We start from the raw sequence: 22,024 nt of genomic DNA on the forward strand, positions 1-22,024 counted from the left end.
CCTTTCCTTCAATAAAACGGAAGGGGAAATGCAATGTAACTGGCAGCTCACAGAACTCTAACCAGTCTCCCTCGTTGCACATCACCATGTTGTTTTGGGCATGTGAATAATAACCACTTCAAAGACTGGAGTGGCATCACTCTAAAAACATCCTTCCATGCCCACGTACTTTTTGTGGAGCAAGGCTTCGCAGTGTGCATGCTTGTCAAACAAGAAGAGAGCTGAGAGTGGCCTTTGCTTTACTTGCTCTCGTAAGTAATATTATACCTACAGCTAAAGAAGTTATTCGTATGAGGGTCCTCAAAAAGTTCCCGGTGAAAAACTGAATTAGAAAAAGACAATGGGATTTTCCCATGGACTTCTGGAGGCCTCTTCATCAGACATCCTGACTGATGTTCTGACTCACAAGGACTGACTCACAAGGACCCTCCGGGGATGACAAAGCCGCCCCTCTTCCTGGACCAGAAAGCCTCATCTTTCTCGGGGGAGCAGCCATGGGTTTGAACCATCTGGTTGGCGGCCTGACATTTACAGGCAGTGCCACCAGGGCTCTTCAGGCACCCACATTCCTCTGATGGAGTATTTTCCAAGAAATGTTCCCTTTTTGTTTAATAATTATCAAAATTATTAACACACCTACTCTTCAATTATTCACTACCTCATTCTCTGACATTAGGAAAAAAAACCAAACAATCAATTCTGATGCTCGAACAACATTCATCGGGCAGCAACGAATGCTGAGGTACAGTAGAGGTTAAAGAGATATTATCAACTTGTTGGGCCAGGATTCTCAGTGGTGTGGCCATTGTGCAATAATGTAATCTGGGAGTTGTGCGATTATGGAATTGGGAAGTTGTGTAATGATAGAATTATCCTCCATCTTGTTATCTGCCATCCTCCATTTTCACTTAACCTCAATTGTTGCTTAATGATCTGTTCTCCGGAATCAAACCATGTTGGTAAAGAGTGAGCATATCTACATTATAATTAGGATGTGTTTAATCGAAGCATACAACTAATCATTGTAAACGACATGTAATGTCGAGACACTGTTGCTTTAAACAGTTAACATTTATGGCCTCCTGAAAGTTAAAAAAGGTAATTAAAATGTGTACGTGTACTTTTCTTTAGGGCGGACAGGAACAAAGCAGTTTGAAGATCACTGATGTATTTGGTCTTGTAGTGTTTGCAATAAAGTATGAATCTCTTCTCTACGTGGCCATCAACCTCTATTTGCTTCACATTATCGCACTATTTCGAACGCATTTATTTTGAATTAAAGTCTTAGAACGTGTCCCTTTAAAGGGCAGTTGTGGACCTGAACTCTTATTATCATCAGTGATGCAGAGACTAAAGGCTATCTCTAATTTCTATCTGCTTACGTGCACTGTAACCTTCAGCCTAGAATAATGCAGCATCCTTCCTTAAGCTTCGGGTTTGGCACCAGAGGATTACCGTATGCCCATGAAGGGGTCTTGCCTGTTTTACTTCCGCACAGTTGCTTTTCAAGTCATGGTCCTGCTCTAATTCGATCAAGTTCAAGTGTGGTCATTTCAGTTAACATTTTCAAGTGCTCTTTATTGATTGGAAACACACCTGGAATATGGTGAGTTGTCGACACAGCTTGATAAACTTGCAAATAATTGCTCACCCTTTCAACCTGAAACTCATCACCTGTCTTCCATGAAAGCCTGGGCACAGATCTTTCATCATGCCCTGGATTCTGGAAAACTTTGGCTTCAGAAGAAATGAGGAGTGAAAGCCCTTGTGCACTTTAACCCCTCTGACTGAGATCACTCAGTCTCTCAATCCCCTAGAGCTGAACCTGGGAGTGACCATAGAAAACAAAAGGTTGTCTGCAGGTTTTACTAAGAGAGAGGAAAAGAAATAGAACCAGGGCCTCAGAGTACCCTGACATGATTCTAAACCCAGAGTTTGTGGGGTAGGAATCAAACCAATTAAAGCCTTCACAGTCAGAGTGAGATGTACCATGTCTGCAAACACAACAGGGTATCATCTGGAAGATGCTTTCCCGAGGTGTCCCATCGTGCTGCTGTGGGAGCCACTAGCGGTTTTTCACCTCCTACCTGCGACTTTTTCGTTCAGCAGTGAGCATGTGTCATAACCGTCTTAATGGCTTAAAATGCAGTTGTCACCCTGGGAACGTCGTACGTGAAGCTACTGTTCCTTTGTATGAAGATGCATAAGCAAAATGGCATCTTCTCAGATAATCCCATTTTAAAAAACGTGCCTTGTACTCTGAAGTGTTTTATCAGCCACGGGTGTTATACACCCAAGACATTATTTAAGGTCATACCAGTAATTAAGAAGTTTGGAAACGGTTAGCAAATAATTTTTTGATATCAGAAAAACACCTAAAGTTACCAATACAAAATATTTTGTCACATGCATCATGAATTTGCCACCTGCTTGCAATGTGAATAAGTACAATGATTAAAACAGAAAGATGGAAGAAATCCAGCTGCAACACTCTTACTGTAATTGCTGAGGAGGGTAAATGATAATATCATTTTGAAGTCCCACACAAGCACTACGAATAAGACACTGGGAAGCAAGGTTGGGCATTTATAGACCATCGATAGCCTCCCTACAATTCTGTGACCCAACTTCGCGTTCATGCCCTGACTTTGAAATCTCTGAAAACACATAAACCTTTTTATAAACAACCGCATACCATAATTTACCTTTGTGGACACAGGGTGTTCATCACAAGGTAGGTAAAAGAAATCATATCAACCCTGCAAACATCGTTTAATGGACAGAATCAATATCGCGTCTAGTTAAGGAACTATTATACGCTACAATAATGCAAATACTGCAAACGACATCGAATATAATTCAGTGTTTTTGAAACCCAGTGAGTTCCATTTTTTCAATTCAAAGATAATCTTTCATCTGATACAAAATCGAATTCTCTGACGTCTAGTTTGAGCAATTATTACTGATACACAATCATGTAATAGTTTACAAGAAATTAAAGTGCTTACATAGGATGAATCATATGTATGATATATATGTGCATATATGCATATGCGTGTGTTCATTTGTGAATACTTGTATACACACACACCCTTTTTTTGTCACTGTACAAATACACAAGGAAACTTAAAAACAATTTTTATGGAGAAGTAATTTACCATAATATCAGTTCAAATAAAATATGGCCTTTCATTTTAGTCTTCAATTTTCCCAAAGCATTCTATGGTAAATCTTGCCATTTGTCTCCTTACTCCTTCATCTCAAGCTGTATGACCTCTCGGTTTCCTGTCTGTGTATTTTCTAGTTGGTGAAACTGCTGTCTTCCTAGCAAGTCACGATCTGGAAAGACTGCGGTAGGTTTGTCCCTGCAAACCATCGCTGTGATCCCAGCTAACATTTCCAAGTATTTATTCTGTACTAGTCACAGTTTTAGGAGCAATAGGTTAAGTATTGGGCTGCTAACTGCAAGGACAGCGGTTCAAACTCACTCTCCACTTTGCAGGACAAAAATGAAACCGATTCAATAAAAACTTACAATCTCTAAAACCCTAAGCAGTAGTGCTACTCTGTCCTCTAAGGTTGGTATGAGTTAGATTCGACAGGATGGCAATGGGCTTTTTATGTGTTTAGTCACAGTTTTAGGAGCCCCTGGTAGCAAAATGGGTTCACTGCTGTGCATTAACTAAAACGTAAGCGGTTTGAATCCATCAGCTACTAATCAGGAGAAAGATGAGGCAGTCTGTTCTTGTGAAGATTTATAGTCTCAGAAACAGTAGAGGGCAGTTCCACTCTGTCTTGTGGGGTCCAAAAGAGTTGGAATTGGCTCAATGGCAGAGAGTTTGACTTGGTATGATTTGGATACTCAAATGTTCAGTATTTACAATGACTACTCAAGACTACCCCCTGAGGTGTATACCGTTGTTGCCTCATGCCTTTGAGTTGTAAGAGCTCTCATTTCAACAATACGAGACACTACCAGATCCTGTACTATCCTCACAATTGTTCCTAAATTTGAGCCCATTGTTACAGCCAATGTGACAGTCCATCTCGCTGAGGGTCTTCCTCATCAGGAGGGAGCAGTTCCTGAGATGATGAGATCAAGTCTTGCTCTCCTCACGTCATTCTGGCTGTGTTTCTTCCAACATAGCTTTGTTTGTTCTTCTAGCAGTGTATGGTACTTTCAATATTCTTTACCAACATCATAATTCAATGCGTCAATTCTTTTCTGGTATGTCTTTTACATTGTCTAGATTTTACATGCATTTGAGAATTGTAAATACCAAAATTTGGGGCAGGCATATCTTAGCCTTCAAAGTGACAGCTCTACATTTTTAACACTTTAAAACAGATTTCTGTTTAACAGCAGGTATTCCCACGGAAATACACAGTCTGATTTCCTGATGGCTTCCTGTGTATTAATGATGAAACCAGGTATCATGAAACCTTTGACAACTTTAATATTTTTGGTCTATCATGATGATGTTGCTTACTGGTCCAGTTCAAAAATGTTTGTGTTCTTTCATGTTGAGTTGTAATTCATACTTAACTTTAGTTTTTTATCTTCATCACTGAGCGCTTCATGTCTTCCTCACTTTCAGCAAGCCCAGGTTTTGTCATTTTCATTCCGCAGGTTGATGATGAGTCTTCCTTCCTTCAATCCTCATGCCCTGTTCCTCATGTCAGCTACTTTCAGATGATCTGCTCAGCATGATGGAATGAGCGTAGTGAAAGATACAACCCTGGCATACACCTTTCTTGGTTTTAAATCATGATATCCCCTTTCAATGACTACCTGTTATTCTATGTACTGGCTCCACATGAGCACGATTGAAGTGTTCTGCAATTCTCATTCTTTGCAATGTTGTCCTTAGTTTGTATGATGCCTTTGCACACTCAATGGAACACAGGCAGACATATTTTTTGTATCCTCTGCTTTCAGCCAAGATCCACCTGATGTGAACAACGATATCCCTTATTGTAGGTTCTCCTCTGAGTTTCTGGTAGCTCCCCGTTGATGTATGGCTATAGCCGTTTCTGAAGTATTGTTAGCCAGTTTTTTCTGATGTGTGTGACACTGATGATATTATTTTATAAATTCTGCATTCTGTTTGATCTCTTCCAGGCAGTTGACCACATAATGTAGCTGTCTTCTAAATTTCTTGGCATAGACCAGTAAGCACCTCAACCTCGTTATCTAAGTGGGTATTCTGCCAACTGCTGGAGCCTTGTCTTGCAAACATCTCCAGTGAAGCGTGGACTTCTTCCTTCAGTACATGGGTTCTTTTGAAACAGTGACTCTGTGTATTCCTTGCATCTACTTTTGATGCTTCCTGCATTGTTCAGTATTTTGCCCATAGAATCTTTTAATGTTGTAACTCAAGGCTTGAAAGTTTTTTCAGTTCTTTCAATTTTACAAGTGCCTACCGTGTGCTTCCCGTTTGCCTTTCTAACCCCAAAGGCCTGCATGTTTCAGAACAGTAGTTTACTTTGTTATCTCCAGGCATCCTGGGACATTTTCTGTTCAGTTCTCTTACTCCTTCAATTCACGTTAGCTTGCTCCAGAGCCAGGGCCAGTCTCTTCTAATGTCATCTAACATCCATTGTAACATCCATTTGGGTCTGCTCTTGTTTATTGTCTTTTTATTGACCTTTTTCTTTCTTCATGTATGGTGTTCTCGATGTCACTCCACAAGTCGTACAGTCTTTGGTCATTAGTGTTCAATATGTCAAGCCTGTTCTTGATAGGTTCTCTTAATTCAGGTGGAATGTACTGAAAGTGGAATTTTGGCTTTGTGGACTTGTTTTCATTTTCTTTAGAGCTAACTGGAGCTTGAAGATGAGCATTTAATGATCTGTTCCTCAGTTGTCCCGGGCCTTGTTCTAACCAATGATATTGACCTTCTCCACCATCTCTTTCCATGGATGCCATCTGCTTGATTCCTGTGTGTTGCAACCTGCGTACTTGATTCCATGTGTGTGTTGGCCATTTATGTATTTGAAAAAGGTATTTGCAATGAATCAGTTGCTGATCTTGCAAAATTCTATCACGCAATCCTTGGCATGGTTTCGATCGACAAGGGTATATCTTCCAAATCCTGATCCTTCTTCTTTGTCTCAACTTTTGCATTCCAGTAATTCCAATAACCGGCAATGATCAATGTATCTTGATTGCATGCTTGATCAATGTTCGGCTGAAGGTGCCAAAAACCTACCATTTCCTCACCTTTGGCACTAGTGCTTAGTGTATAGTTAGTGGATAGATTTTATATAGTTGATGTCTAGAGCTCAGGAGATGGATCAAGGCCGGACTTAATGATTTTGGAGCCAATAACACACAGACTAGAAGTAAAGCCAGAAGCGTGGATGGGAGAACCTGACAGCAAGCATACATGAAAGGAACAGGCTCCTGAGAACCAGCCAGGTTTCAGGATTAGGTAGAAGAAGATGAGTCAATCAATGAAACAGAGGAGCTGCCCCAAACACAGAACAAAACTATGATGAATATGGTATCAGCTGAGTCTCACGGGACAACGTAGTCGATGAACAAAACAAAAATTATGTTCTCCAACCTAGTTTGGTAGGGACAGCTGCGATTTGAAAAGCTTGTGAGTGGCCGGTAAAGACGATTGGACACTTCTCATGCAGAGCAAAAGATTATGAAGCAAGTCAAAGAAGGAAGTAGCTGAAGGGACTAATAGCCCACGTGAATCATCGCCTCTCACCTGAGACCAGAACAACTATATAGTGCCTGGCTACCTCTGTTGACTCTGCAACCACAGATACAGTGGGAGGTCCTGGGCAGAATGGGAGGAACATGTAGCACACAGCTTCAGTTTCTAAAAAAGACCCGTGCTATGGGGCTGATAGAGACTAGACGGGCTTTTGAGAATATCATGCTCCGATAACCTCTGAACTTGGAACTGAGGTTATTTCTGGAGGTCACCATTCAGCCAAATCATATATTAGCTTATAAAAGAAACAATGTCATTGAGAGTAATGTGCTTCTCTAAATAATTAACTGTTGGAGACTAAATTATCAAACTTTATTCTAAAGCAAAGATGAGAAGGCAACAAGGGTAAGGAAGCTAGCTCAACCGAAAGAGAACAACCAGAATGAATGTAGTCAGGATGCTGATACATTGTAAAAATTACCACCAATGGCACGGGCCACTCTGTATAAAACTGGTTAAGGAGAAACAATTTTCTGTGTAAGCTTCCAGCTAAAACACCATAAAACATTATTTAAAAAGTAAAAGAACAAGCGTATAGGATCCAGGAAGCCAAGGGTAAAGGATATTTTGAATAGGAGGGAGCGGCTGCTACTCTATTCACTGGTTCAAAGGACATTGTAACGGACAACTCTGGAAGACATCAGTTTCAGTGAGTCAAGGTAATCGAGGACAGTTATCAGGAAGGAGCGCCGAAGAAGACAGGCTGTGACAGAAGTTACTGGGAGTTAAAGCAACGGGAACACTTAATACATGAACGGTGTTCGTGAAGGCTAGGTCTAAAAGGAGAAGAGAGGGATGGGGTGGGATTCAAGCAGGAAGTGGAGTAAAGGGATTTTTTTTTTGGTTTGTTTTTTAAAGAGAGGTTCTGGAAGGTTCAAAGGCTGTCCGGAATGTGTCGGTAGTGGGGAATTTTGAAGATAAGATGAGATCAGGAACACCCAGGAAAGATGAACCCTGACGGTTAAGCCTTGGGCCCACAGGGGAGCGTAGAATGCTGCATGAGGGATTCAGAGAGCGCCCTCTCACGGTTTCCTTTTTGTTGTGGTAGCTCAGTAAGAGGGCCCATCTACGAAGGGAGCTGAGGGAATAGACTGAGGGATAGGACACAGATTCACAGTAATTGTTGAGAAGTCCTGGCATTAGCGTTTACAAGGACCTGACAGCAAGGTTGGTAGCCTGTTGACGCTGGAGACCATTTTGTAGACTGAATTCTGTCATCGTCTCGCCCCCCCACACAAAAATTATGTGTTCTAAGATTTTCTTTTTATGTAAATGAAGCCACACCAATGTCAGGTATGTCTTAAACCAATCTCTTCGGAGACATAAAAGATCAGAGTAGCCCTGGAATAAAGGTGCGTACGTGGGGGCAGGCACATGTTATGCGACAGAAAGACCACCAGGCAATCCAGGAACAGAGCTGAAAAGAAACAAGGCCTTTCACCCACAGTGAACGGAGAAAGCTTTTTCCAACAGCCAGGGCTCTGGATTTGAACTTCCAGCCGGTCCGCATGAGAAAGTAAATTTCTGTTCCATAAAGTCACCCTCTCACAGCATTTCTGTTATAGCAGCACTAAGAATATAAGAGTGGCCCAAGAGATAGATGTGATTATTCCCTCTTTACATGGAAGAGATTGTGGCTAAGATGTTTGGTAACTTGCTCAAGGCTACAAAGTGAATAAGTGAAGTAGTTTGGATTTGAAAAGCACTTCTGTGAGCCTTTGCAGTACATATTAGGCTGAATGCATTTGGGGGGGGGCAGTTTCAGAGGGCTAGTTTCTGGAAACAGATTGATGTTTGAGCCAAACAATTTCATTCTTGCCTCTTTATTCACTGTGTCTACCGCTACGGCTTTTGCTGGCGACATTTATAACCCATCTCACTTACAATTTGTGCTCAGAGAAAGTCTCAGGGACACGCAGTAGACGATCATGGCACGTGCTGGAAATTCTTCTTTGAGGCCCTAAATACCGCTCAGCAGCTTTGGTTCGACGTGAACTTGAAGGCAAGTAGAGAGTTCACTGAACCCTGAAGCCCTGATGGTTCCTTAGAATCAGATTTTATAAAACAAAATAAAAAGTGCGGCATGAATCAGAGTATTACAGTTAGAAGCTGTGAAGTAATGGTCCCATTATGTGGAGCATGGCTAATTTTCCTAGTGAGCTCCCGACCCCCTCCAAATGCTAAGTCCTTTTCAAGAGGTATAATCTTGTAAAATTTCTAAAGAGACTGTGTGATCTGCTTCTTTGCATAGCTTGTAAAACTGAAGTCAAGGCTGGGGGTGTATTGCAGGTTCACCAGAGGTTTATAGTGTTGAAGAGATCTAGTCTAACAATCTTTACTTGGATAAATAGAAATAAGAATTTCTTGCAGGTTAAGTTGGGGGTGGGAATGGGGTGGGCTGTTCTAGAAATAACAAGGTAAGCAATGATTACTATTTAGGTCCCACTTAGGACGTGGACTAGGAGCCCTGGTGGTGTAGTGGTTACGTGTTGGGCTGCAAACTGCATGGTCGGCAGTTTGAAACCCCAGAGGCTCTGCAGGAGAAAGACTCTGTGTTTCCACTCCTGTAATCAGTTACAGTCTCCACACTCCACAGGGGGTCGCTCTGAGTCAGCATTGACTCAATGGCAGAGTTTGGACATGGTCTGAGCCCAGAGGCAGCTTTCTTTCCATTCAGGGAAATTTGTCAGAATTCCCAAATCCAGTGGGTAGGCTGAGAGGTTCGTTTCTTAGAGGACTTAACTCAGTCCCAGGCATCTGCTATCCATTCCTCATTTTGAAAGCTTCCTGACCAGGAGAGGAAAATGGTCCTTTACTCCCACATATGGACAGTAGCTCTCCAGGACACATCTAGTGTACGAAACGCATTGTGCGGTCATTTGGAGAACTGCAGTCTTGCTTAAAGAACTACTACAACAATGTTTTGAAACTTAGGAAGGCACTACTTTTGTAAACTGTGGAATTATTTCGGTGGGTTTAGCAGGTAGCATTTAAAAAAATAGAAACTGCAATGCAATATAATAAAATTTATATTAGGACTATATGTATACTAGGACTCATTTCCCAAACTAAGGATAAGTATTGCCTTTGGGAAGGATATGTACATGTGTGCTTGTGGATGTGGGCTTCAAAGGAACATGTATTTCTCATAGAGACCATGGTCAAAAGTTAAATGTTACAAGGACAGCAAATGCTTCAAGTCCTCCTCATTTCCAACAAGCAAGGTTGTACCATCTGCATGTGGTAGGTTAATAAGCCTTCCTCCAATCCTGATGCCACCTTCTTCTTCATACATGCCAGCTTCTCTGATGATTTCCTCATCAAAAAGATGGAAGACGTACTTGGTGAGAGGAGACAACCCTGGCACACACCTTTCCAGATTTCCAACCATGCGATATTCCCGTGCTCCGTTCGGACGACTGCATCGCGACCCATGCGCAGGTTCTGCAGGAGCCCAGGGGAAAGGGCCGCGGATGACTGCCAAAAGCACACTAATCTCTGTCTTCGAGGAAGGACGGGCCGGACTTGCCTTGGAGGCAAGGAGGGTGAGACTTCATGTCACGTACTTTGGACATGGGGTCAAGAGAGACCAGTCCCTTGAGAAGGACATTGTGCTTGGGGAAGTAAAGGGGTGGTGAAAAAAGAGGAAGCCCTCGATGGGTGGCTTGGCACAGTGGCTGCAGCATGGGCTCAAACATAGGAACAGTAAGGATGGGACGGGACGGGGCAGTATCTTGATCTGCTGGATCCAGGGTCCCTGTGGGTTGGAACTGACTTGAGGGTGCCCAATGACAACGACAACAACAACAACAACATGATAGAGGATTCTAGCTCCTTAGAGGTTTCTGAAGCATATTCATTTGAGGTTTCCCCGAAACTCTGGGTGCTAACATGAATGTAGAGAGCCTATTCTGGGATTCTCTAAAATTACCCTAAAACACCTTGCCCTGAATTATACATAAATAGGTAGAGGAGCTCATATTTGAGTATAGGCTTCTATGGACTGAGGGAGAAAAATGAGGCTCTCTGCTCTCATGAAGATTTACAGGCTCAGAAATTCCCAGGAGCAGTTCATTGTCTTCCAGGGTCAGGGTCATGATAAGTCAAAATTGATTCAAGTGCCGTGGATCCACTCTAACATACACTCTACATTTCTATCAACATAAACCCGAAACAAATAGACTCAATTTCTATGTAATTACTCAATGTGCTCGGATCTATGTTACCGGTAAAATCAAATAAGTGTTCGGGTAATCACATTTTACTTCAATTAAATTTCCACCTTTGGTTTCAATTCAGCAGGCCTTCCTTCACCCCGCTCTCACCCACGATGCAGGCGCTGTCAATGGCTACTTCGGTTACTAATTTATGAGTTTTTTTTGGGGAAAAAGAACTTTTTAATGACAAGGCTTCTTATGGGAGAACCTTCATTATTATTCTAAAAATATAATGTCTCGGAAAATTCTTCAGCCTCCCTAAAAAGAAGTGCCGCACAGTACTATTGCTCTAATAAGAGTGAAATGGGAGGGCAAGCATGCACCAGACCAGCGGGAGCAGAAGTCCCGGAAATGAGTACAAGGACAGGAGCAGCCTATGAGGGGCTTCAAAAAGTTCTTGGAAAAACAGGATGAAAAGAGAATGGAATTTTTGAGGCCAGGGGACAAGACTTCATATCATGCACTTTGGACATGATGTCAAGTAAGATCAGTCCCTGGAGAAGGACATCATGTTTGGGAAAGTAGAGGGTAGTTGAGGTAGTTAGTTTATTGTGCCCACCTGGCTGATAAACACATGTGGGTTTAATTGAAGGGGAGAGAGAGAAATGGCGTGGTGAGCCTCGCCTTTCTAGTTCTAGGGTCTCTTGCTTTCTGATGGTCCGACCAGGGTGCAGCTGCCTGCTTTAGCTGGCAAGGCTCACTTCCTGCAAGACATCACTGAAGAGAAGCCAGATGGACCTATCCCGATGCAGCCCTGGGTGCTGGAGCAGCCACGTGGAGACCCCTGCCAGCGCTGAGATGCTTATACGTTCATTGACTTGGCTTTCCTCCTGAAGTCGGCATCATTGCATCTGTTTTGTGAAATGGAGGAGGACTTCGTGGATTGGTGTTGGACATAGGGGTTAATGTTGGACTTGTGGGCTTGGGCAGCACTGGGTTGGGATGTTTTCTTGATGCGCACTTAACCTTTATATAAAACTCTCTCTTACTTATGAGTTTCTGTGGATTTGTTTCTCTAAAGTACCCAGACAAACGCAGTAGTGAAAAGGAGGAAGGCCCTCCATGGCATGGATTGCCACAGTGGCGGCAACAATGGGCCCATGCCTTCTAATCAAAAATAGAACTTTTTTTCCTTTGTCTCGCAAGAAAACTGGCTCCCTGAGAAAGGATAGAATTGGTGCCAAAGTAGAACAGAAATATAATTAGGTGAAGAGGAAACAAGGAGTAAGAAGAACGAGGGATGGGCCAACAAACCAACAAGTGTCACGAGAAGGTGTCTTGGTCCGGTTGTTTTGAGATATGAAATAGTATGATAATTTTCCAAAAGCCAGAGGATGCCAAATGCCAAGCTATATTCTCCTTAAACAGAAGGTAAGGGCTCAAACAGCTAATGCCCTTCTTGGCTGGTAGCATAAAGATTGGTGACTGGAGGGTACCTGCCAATTTACTTCAGAGAAATCAGCCGCTGAAAACGACAGAGCTCAGTTCCCTTCTCACATACAAACAGTGCCCTTGGGGTCAACCTTAGGACAACTAGTACTTATTGGTTAAAATAAGTTAGTTTTAAAATGTGTATTAACACACACATGCATGAAATAATATACAGGTATATGTGGTATAAGTATAGGCATGTAAAGATAAGGTTCTAAGTATTTATATTAAAATAATAAAATAAAAGTCTCTAATCATTTATCTTCTACCCTGAATTCTCAATTCAGAGCCAATTGATTTGAATGGCTCTGTTAGCTCAAAGTGCAAACTCTGAAAGGATTTCAAGAAAAGGTATCTAGAGGCAAGGTCAATAAATTGTAAACCTTCCAAGTGTTTTGTATTTAAAATCTTTATAACAAAATTAACATAGTATTCCAACTCCACATACTAGTTGAATGAAGAAAACTTAATATATCCAAGGTAATATAAGAGATGATACACTGAATTATAATCTATTTGCAGACTAAAAATAAAACTAATACATTCTTGCAGGTGGGAAAGGCAGAAAAGTCTAGCCATCAAATCAGAAGGCAGAAAATCATATTATCTCTCTGATAAAATGTGCATTTTCAACCTTGCATCAAAATGTATAAAAAGCATTCATGAAAAGATGATCTATGTAATTTCAAAACCTCTTCCCTAAAAAACTGGACATACACCAGGGTACAAAGGCATCTAGGGAAGTGGATTGTAAAGAAAGAAAGACACATGGAATAGAATTCTTTCTCTTACCGTTGTCGCCAGAAGGTAAGGAGACCGTGTTTGTTGGCATGGTGTCAGAATTCACTTTTCCATTCTCAAAGGTGTCGTTTTCAGTCTGCTGTAACTGCCAGTTGAGGCCAAATAGATGCATTGCTGGGGGTAAAGAATACAAGTCGTTTACAAGAGTCTGTTGCTTTTAGCTAGGATGGCAAATGGTACGTTTGTTTATAGTAAGAGTCCTATATCAAGTTAAAAGTTCTTTGTTCTGAAAGACCAACGTTGACTGCAATATGAGAATGATAAAGCAAACAGTTCCTCCAATAAAGGCAATTTACATGGCAACGCAGGGCAATGAGACAGCACTTCATTTATAGGTTTGATGGGACTTAGTTAACAGGTCCCAGGAAACGAGGATGAGCGAATCATTATTTGCTCTACTTTGTCCAAGTTCCATTCTTCACCGTTCGCGTCAGCAGTAGAACACTCTAGATAGCAGCATTCGCCAAACTTATGTGACCGGAACTCACTACCATCAAGTTGACACCAACTCCTAGCCACTCTAGAGGGGAAGGGGGCACTGCCCCGTGAGCTTCTTTAAGAGCATAGAAAGCCCTGTTGCTTTCCCTATGAGCGGCTGGTGGTTTCAAACTGCCGACCTTGTGGATTGCAGCCCAAAGCATAACCACTACGCCCTGTCCTTCAGTGACCATAGGACACTTAAAAATGCATAATACTTCGTTGCAACACTTACTCATTCTCAAGAGACCTGATGCCTTCCTATCAAGATTACAGTATAAAACAAAAACGGCTTTCACAGATAAATATGCTGGTATAGGGAAGAAACAGAATCTGATTCAGACGCACAAAACATTTATAATAAATTTGGAGTCTTCTAAATTTAGATAATCACCCTCAAATTTGCTGCATATAATCCAGTAATAGTAGCTTCACTCTAAAAATGCAACTATGTGCCATACAATCCCATGTGGATTTCTGCTGTGGGTGTGATAATTTTATGAATCTACCAACAGTGTATCAAGTTAGTATAATTTCACAAAGGATTTTATTTAATTTTATGAATGTGTAATTTTATAAATGTCATAGGTGTATACTTTTAGTAATTTTGTTTAAAATATTAGACAAGTACAGAATGAGAAAGCATAAAATACAATTATAAACATAACATACATTTTGAAATCTTAAATCCAAATCCAAACCCACTGATGTGGAGTAGAACTTCCCCAAGCGGTTACCAAGGCTGTAAAGCTTTATAGACTGCCCCCGTGACATGACTGGTGGAATCAAACCACCAATCTTCGGAGCACCTGCCTAATACTTAACTCACCGTGCTACCAGGGCAGCTGAAAATTGTACGTAGTGTTCATCACTTTCTTAGCTTCTTTAAAATATTTATAGGAAACATATCCCTGTCATATTCACCGCGTGTGCTTCCAGAGCCTTCATTTCTGTGCCACAGCCTGAACGGTGTCAGGATTAATCTTCAGGAAGCCCACGTGCTGGTACCGAGGGCGTGAGAGAGGGCTTCTTCGGGATTTACTGGCTCCGCATGTTGAAATTTACCAGAGAAGTGGGGAAAGACATCCCGGGCACTGTGGCAACTGCCACTGCCAAAATGCCCTATTAAATGTTCAATATATGTAGTTGTAAAACCAAATTGCCTGGTACAGTGTAAAAAGCAAGGCTTTGGATGCAGTTCAATTTTGGTGAAATCCTTAGTCTAGGATTTAAGCATGGGCAATTTCTGCAACACCATTCAAGAGGAGGTTTACGGGGGAAGGGGGGCTTGTTAAATAGACGCTATCTAATTGATGTGAAGATTCTAGACGACATAGTTAAAGAATGGCTGGTGCACAGCAGGGAGTTCTTACTATATACCTATCTCATTCACGGACTCCCTACTCCACATTCCTGCTCCTTCCCAGATCATGGGGACTCTGGGTAAATAGCCCCTTCTGTCTGTCACGCTTCCTACCGACTACAGAATACATGTTTATCATACAAACGGGACGTGTCAACTTCTTGGACAATCCTTGAAAGTTAGGAATACCTCTATTTTCGAGGGTTTGAAGTCTAAGAAAACATGGTTATAGTTTTAAAAAAATGATAGTACACTAAAGGAAAAGTTAATAAATACATAATAAACCACATATAAAGACCGGGGAGTTATATTCTTAATAATTAACAACTCACTGCCTTACTGTGATACTGGGAGCCCTGGGGACATAATGGTTATTTCCGCTTCCTTGCCATCACAAGGTTGGGTGGTGAGCCCACCAAACTGATGGTGTAGCAGTTGGGCTCCGTGAAGATCGACAGCTTTAGAAACCCTACGGGGCAGTTTTATTCGGTCCTAGAGTTCCAGTCTCAGAAACTCACACAGGAGTTCCGCTCTGTCCTACAGCGTCGCTGTGACTCGCATTGACTCTGTAGCAGTGAGCTGGGTTTGGGTTTCATATGGTCCCTGGGAGTCCACTCAGTGGCAATGATTTGGGTGTTCGGTTTACTGTGATGCTTATGGGAGGTAGTTCAGGCAAAGTCTACTAGTACTACATATTGTTGAACGTTTTCCTAACATTTCGCTGTTTTGAATAGAATCTTATTTTTTTAAGATTCAACAGTTATGACCATCACATTCTTTTAATACAACTTAATAGAAATTCAAGCTACAGCAGGAACGATACCCAATACAGATGGTCACAGCTTTCCCTTGTCTATCATCTATCTCCACACGCACATACAGATGTGTATGTGCACACTCACACACCTAGCTTGAATTATAGACTCCCAACAATGCTTCCGAGACTCTGATTTTCAGGGATTAAGATAAAAGTTACATAATTCTTGACTTTACAGTTGTCATCTTGTAAAGAAGCAAAACGGCTGCCATTGTGCATGAAATCACATCGTGTTGAATGGCAAACGCTCAGGAGCTTTCTAAACATTTACATCACTCATACGTTTTTCATGGTTTCAGACACTGCAGCAAATGTTGAACAAAATAAAAGGAGCTAGTCTCACATGGAATGAGGTTGGACTACTTGACAGACACACCTTGGCAAGGTAACATAAGTCTGATATTAGCCCATATATCCGATATCAATCTTCAAAGTCCTCTTCAGACTCACGAAATACATGTCATGATGCCGAATGCAGGAGGATCACAGGCCAGTGGGTGGAAAGTCTTTGGATCCAGTGGCGTGGTAAGCGTCTCAGCGCTGGCAGAGGTCTCCACATGGCTTCTCCAGTTCCAGGGCTCTTATTGCCATCAGCATAGATCCATGTGTCTTGTCAGTAGAGAGTCTCTCAGGGAGTGAGGAGAGAGTGTGTCTCCCATCTCCAAGGAAGAAAAAAACAGGAGTTCCCAGAATTCCCAGAAGAAGGCCATGCCCACACAGAGGCCTCATTGGCTATGATCCGACTGATAGACAACTCTACCCCTTCACTTGAAATCATCTCAAGTCCTAAATTGACACCAGATTATGTAACTACCACAGTCTCCTGCATGGAAGGAGAGCATTCAACCACTGATGGTCAAATTATACAAATGGCTCTTTTTGAAAGACTATTTGTAACATGGTTGTTTAGCATTGGAATATTTCCTAATATTTAATTTAATATTAAATTAAATCTTTCAAATGGTGGCTACATTGCTTGTGAATCTATAAATGTATATCTCTATACCCAATAGAAATCCATCCATACCCCAGCACAAAAGACAGGAACAGAAATGCTCATAGAAGCATCACTTGTAATGGCACCAGACGGGAAACCACCCAGGTGTGGGGCAAAAATCTAATGGAGAAGCAGGTGATGACGCTGTCACACGGTTCCAGTGCTTACCTGACAGCGCAGCCCAGGTTCTGTATAGAACTCTATGAGCAGTGTAAGTGAAGGAAGTGCTGCGTGGTTCAGCAACATAAATAAAGAGAAGCTACAAATATTGAGCAAAAGAACACAGACACAAAAGAACGATAGTATTTGGGTTCACGTACAAAATGCAAACCCAGGTAAAATCAATTGACAGGAATAAAAACCACAATGATGGCCAGGGTTCAGCAGAAAGCATTTGGGGAGCTCTGCTTGTGCTGTTGGATAAACCTTGGGCTGCTAATAGCAGGGTCAGCCGTTCAAACCTACCAGCTGCTCTGAGGGAGAAAGACGAGGCTGTCTGCTCCCGTAAACACTTACAGCCTTGGAACCTACATCACACAGAAAGTGGAGGGTTTGAAGGATGCTGGCAATGATCTATTTTTCTTTCTGGGGGTGGGTCCATTGGCCTGTTCCCTTAAAGTCTATGTACTTTTCTAAACGTTTCCTACATAAAAGTGCTTCTTGAAAAGGAATCCATTTAACATACAGCAGAGCTGAAGAATCGAGCGGGCTTGGTTGTTCATGGAGAATGGAATGGAAAGATCAGGGAATTGGGAAGCCCCTTCCCTTTGAGCCCTCGTGGCTGGGGTGTTGTTGCGTTTTTCCTATCTGGTTTCTCCCAGCCTTCCCTTCCCATGCGGCTGCAGCCGGGGCCTGGATGGCTAGCCTAACTGACAGTCCTCCTGCGACACGCCGGCACAGTGCAGATGCAGGGTGGAATGGTAAATGACTCCATCAGACGACAGGTCGCCATGGAAAGCTCAGGTGTGAGGGGAGAGCGGTGTGATTACACAAATTTATGTCCTGTGTGAACAGCTGCCAGCCATGGTCCTCCCAGATGGGTTTGTGGCTTAAAGACATTTTGACTTGGCAAATGCATCAAATCCCTGTGGTGCATGAAGGGGAACCAGTGAGGCTTTGCCAGGTCCCTGCGAGCACTGAGCCACGTGGCCTCTGACGGTGGGAGATGATGCGCTGAAGGCCTCTCTGGGCCCAGTCTTTCTGCTTCAGCACGCTTACTGAGGAGGGGGGCGGGGGCATAAGAAACAATGCCACCCAAGGGTGCAGATTCCATGGGACTTGGAGGGAGGGGCAGATGACAAAGTCAGTAGTAAAAAATAGGGAATTCAGATTCCCTCCTTCCTTTCACGGTTCTACATCCCAAAAGGAGAATTTGAAACACTGCTCCCACTTCTTCTGTCCCTTCGCCACATTTGCCTCTCCCTTTGGCTTCTGTTCCCCAAGTGACAACCCCACTGCCATCGAGCCCATTCCGGACCCCCTCTCTAAAGGTTCTGGTGACCTCCTGAATGACCACACTGAGTATCAAGAAGCTCCCCAAACACACGGCCCTCGAGTCGATGCAGACTCAGGGTGACCCTCTGGAAGCAGGCGGAATGGCCTCCAAGTTGTGTGACTCTTTCTGGGGGTAGGAAGCCTCATCTTCCTCCTTTGGAGCAGCTGGTGGTTTGGAACTGTTGACCTTGCAGGTAGCAGCCCAGTGCATAAACACTACACCACCAGGGTTATGATAGCTTGCTTCTTATCTGCATCCGCCCTATTTTCCCAAAGTAGTTGGCCTCATTAGCCAGACACTTTCAATCCAGATTGCTCAAGTTCTCTTCCTTGGTCTTCTGACTGTTGCTTCTCAGTGGTCCCCACTGGGATCATTGAGGCAAGCATCCCAGTGCCTCTGGACACAGAGCAGGGCTACTCTTTCCTGGTCTGCAGAATCCTGGTGACGTTGCTTTGGACAATGATATTGAAGCAGAAGCAATATGTGTCCCCTCTTGGAGGCAACGTTAAGAACCAATGGGACATTTGTTTCAGTTCTTTCGGCCTGATGCAGTGACCGTGGGCATGTGTGCTGGGTATCATCTCTGTCACTCTTGGTCCTGAGCAAGCAGATCCTCTCACCATCCCACGCTGGACAAATGGTTTCAGCAAGAACTAAGCCACCACGGTGAAGCCACTGGAGCAGGTGGTCTCTAAGGTGGCCCCCAATCATTCCCACTTCCTGGTAGTAGCAAGGAGCCTTGGTGGCAACGCAGTGACGTCCTGGGCGCTAACCACAAGGTCGGAGGTTCAAACACACTAGCTGCTTTGTGCGAGACAGGCTTGGCAATCTGCTCCTGTAATCCATGTCTGGTGACATTCAGGATTAAAATAAAAGCGAGCTTCTGATTTCTGTCAGATTACTCTCTGAATTCTCTCCTTTTTGTCACTGCTATTTATCTCAAACAAAGAATTCACAATGTGGTTCCCACTTCTTCAGCAAAGAGGCCTTCTTTTCCTCCCACCCTGACTTTTGTTCCAGATTATTGTACTAAAACTTCTCTCTCCAGAGTCACGGATGATCTCGTGACTACACTGTCTTGGCAATCCTAAGGGGAGTCCTACTCTGTCCTGTAGGGCTGCCTGGCTCAGAACCGCCTCGACAGCAGTGGGTTGGATTTGGGTATTCACAGCTTTTTAAGTCCTCCCTTGAGTGAAGGCTGAACTTAGAGACTTGCCTCTCAAAAATACATGGGAGACATGATGGGATCTGACTTGAGAGTATGCTGTAAAGGACTGTCGCTTCTTTCTTGGTTGTTCTACCTCTCTTATGGATTGCTTGCCATGGTTGACCAGCTGCCATCTCATGAGGCAGCTCTGTAGAGAGACCCCTGGGGGGAGAGACTAAGTTAAGAAGTGGATTCCACCACCCCTCGTTGAGTCTCCAGATAAAATGCAGCCATAGGCAATGGCTTGACTCTGACTATCATGAATTTGAGCCAGGGGTGCCCTGCTAAGGCAGGCTCTGATTTCTGATGCATAAAATCTGTGAGATGAGATTTGTTGTGTTAAACTACTACGTTTGGGGATCACCTGTTATGCTGCAGTAAATAACCAACATGCCACTGAGGATTTTGAGGGATACATGGAGTCACCGAAGTAGCTTCTTGATGTTCTTCTACCTTTCACATAATCTACTTTTAGAACTTCATCTTTCAAATCCATGTGGACGGACAAAAATGTACCTCTAACACTGGCACAGTTTCCTGACTGGTACGCATTCTACACTTGACATTGTCCTACCAGACACACTAAAAACCGGTGGGTATGCCCAACTCTGCTCAACAGAGTACATTGCCATCATTGTTGTCTTCAGGGTTGGTCAAGTTGCAGGGGCAATGAATGATTTAACGTGGCTCTTCTAGCCCTAAGTCTCTCTCCCCAAACGATCTTCTCCTGCACGGGTCTGATAAACAGGTGGGAGAAGACACTGGTGAGATTCACTTGTGAGTAATTTCCTGTAGCATCCCCTGATGGCATCCTGTTGTGCATAAATGACTCCACTGAGTAGCAGGAGGAGGGATCTCATTGCTAGCAAGCGTCAGGAGTGGAGCATGGCCTCTGGACTCGAGATTCCAACGCAGTGACCCTCCTGGGTCCAGAAGACAGCTACAATATCCGAGGAGCAGCAGCAGGACAGGAGCCAGAGCATGGAAGAGAGGGACGCACTTCTCCTCCCACAGAGCAGGTAGCGCTGAGTGCTGGCTCGTGGAGTGGGTGCCTCTGGGGCAGCTGGACTTGCTGAAGCTCGGAAGTGAGCTGAGTGCCTTCCTCTTTGCTGAGAGAATGGTCCTTCGAGGCAAGGCTGGTGAGACTTCATCTTACATGCTGTGACCTTGGAGAAGGATGTCCTGATTGGTACACAGAGGGGCAGCAAACGAGGAAGGTTCTTGACATGATGGACCGACAGCGGCTGCAACAACGGACCAGTCTCAAGAACCACGGTGAGGACGGTGCAGGACCGGGCAGTGCTTCGTTCGGTTGTGCGGTCACTGAGTGAGAACCGACTAGGTGGCAGCTAACAATGACAACGTGTGAGTACCTACTCCATAGGGTTCCCGTAAACAGTAAGTAAGAAAACGTGTGCCGACACTCAGTAGACGTTGGCTCACATGACCGGTCACCCAAACGGTCAAAACTCGAGTTTCTAAACGGGCTCACGCCCCAGTCTTCCCTTCTAAGCAGTTGTTACGTCCAGCAATAGAGTTCCTAATTGCATTCACTTTGTTTTCAGCATCATTGCCTCCTTCTAGGCCTTCATTTAGAAAAACAAACAACAACTTTAAATTTAGTTAGCTCCTTTTTTTTTTCTGGTTTCCTCTCTCAAGTTATAAACTCATACCATTAGTTTCACAAAGCTTGCTATGGAAAATAGCAGTCCTCCAAGCGCCTAATCTAATTTTCCCTTTCCTTAGACAAAATCACTGAATCTTTGGGAGTTTTAAAAAAGTATTTCCTTCCTTATGCCTGAAAAACATTCTTAGAAGGCTACCTCCTGGTCTTTCAGTTTCCAGCATTATGCCCTAAACCGAAATGTGGAAGAAGCCTTCAATATATCCATCCCTTTCCCTGGCCACCACTTACAATCGCTCCACACGTGGTTGTGGCTGTCAAGTTAACTTCCTGAGGGGCACCTCCTAATGGTCTCGCGACTCTCAGGTATTCATAATGCTTCTCTCCTCGACCTCGTCCACCAGGCCCAGGAGCCGGCCCCATCTGTCTGACTACCACTTCCTAATCCCGGCCGCCGGAATTTTCCTGCTTTCTTGCCTTTGTTCTTACATTTCCTGCTTTCTGGAACGCCTCCCTAACCTCTGCCAGATGCCAACTCACCAGTGGCTCCGGGATGGCTTCAAATGACATCTCCCTCCGATGCCTCCCTTGGTCTTACCACTGAAATGAATAACAATGCTATACTACCACAGCAATTCGTATTATTTATACTGAAAAAACAACAACACCGCCCCACCCCCCCACCTCCCATATACATGAAAACAAGTTTCCCAGTTCCTGGAGCGTGGGGAATAGGCGACTGTCAGAGCGGCAGAGATGGATCTGTGCAGTTAGGGGATAAAAATAGATACTTCATCGGGAGAGAGGAGGGTGGCATGGGAAGGAAGGCGGTCCTGCACAGAATTTTAACTACGATGAGTCGGA

At 43.5% G+C, this 22,024-nt stretch overlaps 1 protein-coding gene across 4 annotated transcripts in view; it reads right to left on the reverse strand.

Annotated features, from left to right (window-relative positions):
* Nucleotides 1–22,024, reverse strand: part of TENM3 (teneurin transmembrane protein 3) — a 554,322-nt gene that overhangs the window by 182,718 nt on the left and 349,580 nt on the right. For all 4 annotated transcript variants that reach the window (XM_004696135.2, XM_045286700.1, XM_045286698.1 and 1 more), the window contains exon 5: nucleotides 13,172–13,294. In XM_004696135.2, the coding sequence (XP_004696192.1) occupies nucleotides 13,172–13,294 (123 nt within the window). The remainder of the gene's footprint in view (nucleotides 1–13,171; nucleotides 13,295–22,024) is intronic.

Source organism: Echinops telfairi, unplaced genomic scaffold (genome assembly GCF_000313985.2).
Source record: "Echinops telfairi isolate 266 unplaced genomic scaffold, ASM31398v2 ScPeMD7_9;HRSCAF=40, whole genome shotgun sequence".
Taxonomy (NCBI): domain Eukaryota; kingdom Metazoa; phylum Chordata; class Mammalia; order Afrosoricida; family Tenrecidae; genus Echinops; species Echinops telfairi.